This window comes from Rattus norvegicus, chromosome 1 (assembly GCF_036323735.1).
Source record: "Rattus norvegicus strain BN/NHsdMcwi chromosome 1, GRCr8, whole genome shotgun sequence".
Classification (NCBI taxonomy): Eukaryota; Metazoa; Chordata; class Mammalia; order Rodentia; family Muridae; genus Rattus; species Rattus norvegicus.
The window spans coordinates 3,617,111-3,625,643 of NC_086019.1; the positions used below are offsets into that span (position 1 = coordinate 3,617,111).

At 45.3% G+C, this 8,533-nt stretch overlaps 1 protein-coding gene and 1 non-coding gene across 2 annotated transcripts; one reads left to right on the forward strand and one right to left on the reverse strand.

Moving 5' to 3' along the window:
* Positions 1 to 1,823: 1,823 nt before the first annotated feature.
* On the reverse strand, positions 1,824 to 7,494 carry LOC120093164 (retinoic acid early-inducible protein 1-gamma-like). Its single transcript, XM_039098412.2, has 6 exons — positions 7,150 to 7,494; positions 5,036 to 5,296; positions 4,511 to 4,774; positions 3,798 to 3,950; positions 3,071 to 3,212; positions 1,824 to 2,420 (listed from the first exon to the last, which is right to left on the reverse strand). The coding sequence occupies exons 1-6, from the start codon at positions 7,463 to 7,465 to the stop codon at positions 2,354 to 2,356; spliced, it is 1,203 nt and encodes a 400-aa protein (XP_038954340.1). The 5' UTR covers positions 7,466 to 7,494; the 3' UTR covers positions 1,824 to 2,353.
* Positions 6,399 to 6,520, forward strand: LOC120100382 (small nucleolar RNA SNORA32). The gene has a single exon (XR_005500145.1). It is a non-coding gene; the product is annotated as a small nucleolar RNA SNORA32 (small nucleolar RNA).
* Positions 7,495 to 8,533: the final 1,039 nt, after the last annotated feature.

The window sequence follows — 8,533 nt, forward strand, 5'->3', positions numbered from 1 at the left end:
TTCAAGGTAATGACCTCCACTGTTGCAGTCACCTCGTTCTTGTGTATTTGCTAAAGGCCTGGATTAGCAGAAGCTGTGCAAGACAGCTCCTCAGTTGTTCTAGACAATTGAGATAGGACTAAGTGTTTCACTGTGGTTTTAAAACTGGCTGGTCATTGTGCACATTAAAATCTGTTCTAATTTTCTCATCAGGAGTCACTGCCTGTGTTGAGGTGAGCTCTGCAATGAAACAGCTTTGGAGAAGTCACCCCAGATCCTATAATTAGCCTCTCACTAGACTCCTGTTAGCAACCCCAAAGAAAACTCAGTGGAGCTTCAAAATGTCTGCACAATTTGTACTTTGATCGGTCATTAAGTTCTATTTGTGGGGTGTGTGTGTGTGTGTGTGTGTGTGTGTGTGTGTGTGTGCGTGTGTGTGTGTGTCTGTGTGTGTGTGTGTGTGTGTGTTACAAATATGTTGTTCTTGGAGGATAACTTCCACTATTTGTGTCTCAGGGGACTTTCCTAATTTTCCCTTTTCTTAAAATTAAGTTTTAATCAGGTCTTGAGGAGTCTGGCTTGAACAGAAAGCCGTGATTGAGGATAGGACCAGTTATGGAGTCTCCAATGAATGCCATAAATAGACAACTATACACAGGGTCCAAGGTTGGCCTAGACCCGGCTCCCCATCACCATGTGAGTTACATCACCAGCTCGCCCACTAGAGTACAGACAGCCTGTCTTCTAGGTTCTGGCTTGCTCCACTCCATTGCCACTGATGCTTTCCTCGATGTTCATTCATGGCACTGGCATTTCCATAGAGCTAGAGTCTTCTGCTCTAGCCACACTTTTAGTAGTGTCTTGTGAAGAGCTCTATTCATGGACTCCAATTCTGTCACACAGTGCCAAGCCTCAGCTGTTCTCCATGACCCCTTCACACCTTCAAAACCAGGAACACCAGGCTAGCTCTTACACTGACTACTTCAGATACCTCACAAGGCCCAAACTGGCCTGGTCTTGCACACAGCTTGTGTACTGACTCTCAGGAATCCCTTCCCAGATGATCTCACTTCAGTGGTGCTGCTCTCTCCTGATGACTGTTAAGTTCTCAGGTCCAGCTGAACAGCATCCAGTATCCCAGCAAAGCAAAGGTTCCACTAAAGTAGTTCTGGACTCTTGTTAATCACAGCCAATTCTTCAGCCCCAGCAACATAGAGCCATCCATTCTTAATTCAAATGACTTGGTAGCATTTGCTTCCCTGAACATCACAAGTCAGGCCTCCATTGTCCGCACTGCTTTCAACATGCCTGTCATCTAAGGTCCTGAAGAATGGACCAGGTACCTCTTATCACTCAATGGCTTTTCTAGCCAAGAGGTCCAAAGGCCTTCTAGACTTCCCCAAAATACATGCCCATGTCTGCTGCAACAAAACCACACACTGTCTTGGTACCAATGTGTCTTAATGAGGTTTACTTTTCCTGTGGTGAAACATCATGACCATAGGGACTTGGGAAGGAAAGAGTTTATGTGGCTTACACTTCCAAATCACTGTCCTTTGAAAGAAGTCAGGACAGGATTCAAAGAGGGCAGGGACTTGGAGGCAGGAGCTGATGCACAGGCCATGCATGGGTGCTGTTTACTAGATTTCTCCTCATGGCTTGCTCAGCCATACAGTCTCATACACAAGCCATCAGCCTTATAGGAAAGGACCACCGAAATGGGCTGTGAGCTGCATGTTATTACTGTGAAGAAAATGCCCTACAGGGTTCCCTCCAGCCTGATCTGAAGGAAGCATTTTAAAACCGAGTTTCTCTCCTCTCATACCGCTTTATAATATGTCAAACTCACATAAAACTGTGAAGCACATACCTTATATTTACAGGTTTCATTAGATATGGTGGTATTACTTGGCATTTCTCTTAGAGCAACTGTGTGCCCCTCTGACCAAACCTTTATGCTCCAATGCTACAAATGACGTCATAACTGGCCATTACACTCCATGGTCATTTTACTGTGAGTGAATCTGAAACATTCAACTTTATCGTGAAGTTTGGTTAAGGCCTTCCCCTGTATTGAATAATATTAAGGCCATATTTTCTTTTTAAGAAATTTATTAATCTGAAGAGATGGCTGGGCAGTTAAGAGAACTGCTCACTCTCCAGAGGTCCTGAGTTCAACTCTCAGCAACACATAGTGGTTCAGAGCGATCTGTGATGGGATCTGATGCCCACCTCTGGTGTGTGTGAAGACAGAGACAGTGTACTCATATACATAAACAAAATAAAAATCATTTTTAAAGGAAAAATTCATTTATCGTTTGGCGTGAAGGCTCAGTAGTTAAGATCCCTTGCTGTTCTTGGAGATGTCCTCGGTTCAGCTCCCAGTACTTGAAAACATCTGTAACTCCAGTTCCACAGATTCTGATGCCCTCCTTGGGCCTCTGCAAGTACCAGGTACACATGTTACAGACAGACAGACAGACAGGCAAAACACTGATACACAGTAAGAGTAAAACATACACAAACATCTAACAATGTATTTCACATAAGTAATGCATCACAGTTGGATTCACTATGATGTGTTCATATATGTGTGTAAGATAATCTGGTGACGACAACCCTTTAATCACCTCTCATGTCCCTTACCCAGTTCCTGCATAGGTTTCCTCTTCCAAATGCCCCCTCTACTTTCAAGGGAAGTTTCTTTAAATTAAAAAGTAATAATAATTGATAAAAAGACTTAATTTGAATTTACTAATAGGAGTGTGTGCAAGGAGTTATTTGCAGGAATACAGGCTCCTTAGTAGTGACCACACCAATAAACACAATAAGCTCTGGCATCATTAAATGCAGAAAAATTCTCAGTGACTGAGGAAGCTTATGAGGCCCTGTGGCTCCATGAAGGGATGGTTGACAGGCCTGCTCTTGTGCAGGGATCATGCAATTTCTCAGAATTCCTGAGCTCAAAGGCACAGCACTGAGGTCATGAGTGGGAACAGTGTTCTCCTGCACCCATTCTTCCCTTAGATGTGAGGTATTCCCTGAATTTGGATGGGATAATTTGGATGTTTGGTTGAGTAAATGCTTTTACCCCAATGTCTTGGGATCTTCCTCCTGGGACAACATTTTGGTTCTCTGGTTGGGAACCTCTCCTTTTGTCTCCTCTAGCCCCTCATTCCTCTGTGGCTTGTGGCAGTTGATGCAGTAGTCCTTGAGCAGCTGAAGTTCTCTACCTAGGGAGGTTTGAAGTGAGAGACACACTTTGATTGTGGAAGTAATACATCCTTGATCCCAGCACAGAAGTCTGGAAGTCACTTCTTAGCTTGTACCCTGATATGTCATGACCCCTGACTAACAAAGATGGTTTAGAGATCCAGGTCACCAATCCTCTTCTCAGACAGACCCATTTCTGGGGTCAACAGCCATTACTGCATGTATCGTAAAGGGAAGTAAGACAGAAAGAGTTCATGGGCAGTCCTAACTGGCTGTGTGGAAACAGCTTTCCAATTGTTCTGGGAATGAATGTAGAGTCAGTGTCCCTGCATGGGTCATGATAGGAGTGCCTGCAAGTGAGGCGCTCACAAGCTTGTTTCATTCCATTCTCATGGTCTGAGCAGAAGGAAACTTATTGAACTGGAAATCAGTTTCCCAAAAGGTCAATGTTGGTTGCTGGTAAGATGGCTCAGTGGGTAAAGGCACTTGCTATGCAAGTATGAGGACCAGCATTCCCATCCCTAATACCCACTGAGACAACTATTGAAAGTCCCCTGACAAACAACCCTACCAAGGACAGGATGAGACCCCAGCCTGCTCCTCACCTCCTTGGGGACAACACATCCTCTTCACACATATGCAAATGAAAATAATAAAGATGATGGAAATGATGAGTCCTACAGGGATCAATACTTCCTTATAAGGAACCTGGCTGGTAGGTGGAGGCTGGGTGATATCTGGGGCCCTTGTTGTTGATCCTTAAAAAAAAAAAACATAGGAAAGTTCTCCATAAAGTTAAATACACCCCTCCATTAGCACCTTCTCTCCCAAGGCAGTCAGAGGGACTCACATGCCAGACCTATTTACAAAGTCCTGAGTAGACAGAGGAGTGGGAGTTGTATAAATGATGTCTCAGCAGAGTTTATTTCATTACAAAGGAAAGTTAATGTCTATCAAACCATCCCAAAATTTGACAAATGAACTGTGGATATCACTGGATGTTGAGGAAATTGCTGGTGTATAACTGTGCCAGAGTAAAATGGTAAATCCTTTAAAAAGTGGTGGTGGAGCTGGTGGAAGGGCAGCTACCTGAGGATGAGAGGACCGGAAGTTTTCAGTGATGCACACAGAGCTGGGGCTCATTAGCAGGCCATGCAGAGCCTGGACCACTGGTTAACAGGGAGTGAGGAACACTGGGGTGTGAGATGGACTGAGGAATCCCTGTGGTCATCACTGTCTCAGGAACACTACCCAGAACTCACTCACTCAGTCTATGAAATGAGAAGAAGAGCCTTCTGACAATCCAGGTAATACCTACTTGTTCTTTCCTCGTGCTGATTTAAGAATTCATTGAATTTCGGACTGCATTCTACTATGAACAAATTCAGATGTTTCATTAATGTCTTATCATCTTTCCATTCTTTCATGATGTCCTCTGGTACAGGATTAATCAGTTTCCACTTCATAGTCTTTAGGTCCAAGATGAAGGAATAATTCTCACTGATGTTGAGTTCCCAGGAAGCACTAATGATTTGTCCATGGCTGTGGTTAGAAAGCATGGTGACCCATAAAGTGGGGTGACCTGCAAGTCACATACAACACCGTCATTCTTCCCTTCTGATCCATTCATTACCCCTCAAGGTCAAGTCCTTCTCTACAAGCTTAGGTGTCAGTATCTTTTCCACACGACTTTCTCTTTTTATCCACTGTGTACCCTGGGCCTGCACAGTACCACAAGCGCTCAGCTCCTTCACACAGAGACACTCACATCCCATTCCTCCATCTGCTCTGCCCCTCCTCTTGTGCCAACCATCTCTGCCTCTGTGCTCAGTCCCACACTTACCACTGGTCTTGGGTGTGTGCACTTTGATTTCAGACACCTTGTCCCTTAAGTCCTGGCCCAATAGGTCTATCCACTGGGTCACACATTTCCACACTTCGGTGGCATTTGCCATCTTCTCCTGGTTACCCAAAGGCATGGTCTTGTTCACGTTATTAGAAGAAAGGAAAACATTTCCATCCATTGAACACTGTCCTTCATACCAGAGAGGTTCTGCTTTGGTAGGAGCCCTGATGATCAAGTTGCAACTAAGAGAGTGTACATCTGTGAGAGAAACATGAAGGTGAGTTCCAAATTGGGAGCACAAAGCCATAGGACACATGTTCCTGTGACCCCAAGCATTCTTCTGAAGGGCAAAGGTCAGGAGGAGGTGACTCTATTCAAGAGGCCCACCATCTCTGCATCTTCTGTTCTGTGAGAACAGTCGCTGGGTCACATTGGTCGGACCCCTCCTCTCACCCCAATGCATACCATGTTATCAGCAGGATTATCTCAAAAGTACACTTATTGTCTACTATCATGTACTGAATATAAAGTATGTCAGATAACATCCATATTCCTGGGCATGAAAATCTATCTGAACACTCACGGGTAGGGAGGCATCATGGAACACTTGGAAATTCAACATTGAACCTGGTGTTGAGGGAAGCTCCTGAGGCAATGCCCAAGTTGTCCTGGAGAGGGAAGCTGCCAGCTGTGAGCTCAGTCACACAGCACTGTTGGCCATCAGAGGTCAGCTTCCCCCACATTAAACCACACACCTATTCCATTCACAAGGAGAGATACCTGTCTGTCTGTGACCTGCTTGAAGCCCCAATCTCTCTCCTTAAGTCTTTTTTTCCCAGCATGCTTATGGCCCCTGATGTCCCAGACTTTCACTAACAGCTAAAGAGACACAATGCCTTACAGCTATTCTGTGAAGGAGACTACAAAAGGAAGCAAGCAAGACAGAGAAACCTGGGCAAGTTTGCTGTCACATGCTTGTGGGAGCACTGGAATGTAAAAATTCAATAATATTTCATTGTAGAAACCTTTAATAAGTTTGTAATATATTTACACTAAAAGATGCAAAATAAAATACAACATCGGCCCAAAAGAACACCACATACACCCCAACACACACACACACACACACACACACACACACACACACACACAAACACAGAGGCTGTTTCATGACTTATTTGTTAGTCAACTACTCCTGAACAAGTTCTTCCCAGGATGGCTTGATCTTTCTAGTGTCATTCCCTGAAGAAAACCGATTTTCTCTCTGCCAGCAGGTTGACCCGGGGGAGAAGGGATTGTTGCAAATTCTATAGTTTAGGAAATGGTGTGAAATCCTGCCTTAAAAGAAAACAAGAACAAATGGTCATTACCAAGGCTTTTAGAATGCAGTTTCTCATTTGCTGTGGACATGACCATAAAGAAAAATTCCCATTAGGTTTTCCAGATGCTACTTGTCTAGCAGTTAGCCTGTTGGGAACATTTTTAAAAATAAAATAAAAAATAAATATAATAAAAATAAAATAAAAAAATTAAAAAAATAAAAATATATAAATTAAATTGAAAAAAAAAAACAATAACAAAGGGGTAAAACAGGTCACAACAGGAGTGGTTGTGACTGCCTTGTCCCTGGAAGTTCCTATTCCGATCTGATGGAAAAATACCATGAAATGAAGGAAAGAAAGTTCGAGGACAAGACTTCACAGAATGGCTCTGGGCGTGCTAAGAATACCAGGGGAAGGCAGTCTTCAGAGCAAAGTCCATGGGAACTGTCTGAGACGTCCTGCCTGCAGGGTCTGGCACTTTGCCCATACAATCAGCCAGGTGGCTGAAAACTGTGAGCCTCACCACAGATTAACAGGGATCTTCCCTTCCTTCCTTATTTGTTCTACAGACCTGGGGTGGTTGTTCTACAAACTGTGCCAGGGCCTTAGAGTAACTGTTGATGCTCATCTTTTGGGCAGGAAGGGGTAACCAAGTTCAGGAGGAGCCTTTGAGAGAGTGGACAAGGGCGTCCCCTACCCTGTTTTTCAAGAAACTTGCTTCCCTCCCCCAACCCCGACAACCTCCCCGCCCCCCACGACAGCCACTTCATTCAGGACATTGCAACTCACCAGCGCACAGCGTAGACCCCAAACAGCTCAGAAAAACCAAAACGCATGAAGCTCCTGTGAATAGAGGATGCTCAGCGGCTGTGTTCTCTGCCATACCCGCCCTGAGCAACAGGTGTGACCGGAGCTGTGAGAAGCGGTGAGGATTCTGTGCCGCCCCGCAGAGGATCCCGCTCAGAAATTCACGAAAATGTCGGTCACCAAGGCTGTAACTCCAGCAATTGTCAGGAACTTTGTAGCTTGCTTGTCCCTCCGTGAGGATCACAGCCACGCGGGAAGGCCGTCCTGCCAAACTGGGAGCCTGAACTCCACCCTCCATATGAGTAAGGATGCGCTGATTTCATTGTCCCGCCCACTTCTAAACCAATCAACCAACCAGCCCCTGTTGGTGGATCATTCCCCTCCCACTGTTTAGCATTCCTGGCACTTGCACGTGCACAGGAACACAACCTGCTGGCCTCCAGTAGGTGGCGCTAAAGGTCGAAGGTAGAATGACACTTGTGCAACCAAAGACCAGTCCCAGGCCCAGGCAGTGCTTACGTTCAGGGCAATTGGGTCACTTTATCCTAAAGAGCTTCTGTCCTGAGTTAATCAGCCACACCATCAGTCTCCCTCTCAAGCACCTTCCCCACAAGTGTTCCCCTCTATGCTGCTTTCAATATGCTGGGTCCAAAGGAAGTGATAATATTAGGAACTCTGGCCTTATGGGAGGAGGTGTGGCCTTGTTGGAGAAAGTTTGTCCTGTGGGGGTGGGCTTTGGAGGTCTCCTCCTCTGTCCAGGCTCCATCCAGTGTGGAATGAGACCCTCCTACCTCCCTGCAGAAAGGAGTTTTCTCCTGGCTGCCTTTTGATCACACTGTAGAACTTCTAACTCTCTAGCACCACATCTGCCTGCATGCTGCCAGGCTAACTGCCATGATGATAATGCACTGAACCTCTGAGACTGTAAGCCAGCCCCAATTAAATGTCTGCCTTTATGTAGACTTTTCACCTAAAGTGAGCCTAACCTGGGTACTGTCCTGTTGAGGGGCGAGAGAGAACTTCTATGACCCTTATAGAGGCTGGAGCGCCCTTATGACAATGAGGGAAGTCTGGGGGAGGGATCTGGCTACTGGAGCTCCTCAGAAAGGGGCCTGAGCACTCTCCTGACTTAAAGGTTGACAAACAATACGAAGTATTACAAAGTTTCCAACATACACAGAGCCTACAAAAGGAGTCCCCCCCAGGGAAAGATTTCTCTACACCTGAGTGGCAAAATAGCCAACAACTTCCATGTCTTAAAGAAAGAACCCTTCCTTCAAAGGGTAAGAGACGCTTTATTCTGGAGACAAATATGAAAGACCAGGCCACCAGAGTGACCACAGATTTAGGATACCCATATTTTTAT

Bases quoted from the DNA above. Each gene is read 5' to 3' on its own strand.
- LOC120093164 (XM_039098412.2), bottom strand. From the start codon at position 7,465: ATGGAGGGTGGAGTTCAGGCTCCCAGTTTGGCAGGACGGCCTTCCCGC. The intron at 4,775-5,035 runs GTAAGTGTGGGA...TGTGACTTGCAG, and splicing joins GCACACACCCAAGACCAGTG to GTCACCCCACTTTATGGGTC. The intron at 3,951-4,510 runs GTAGGTATTACC...TTTTTTTTTAAG, and splicing joins TCAGCACGAGGAAAGAACAA to GATCAACAACAAGGGCCCCA.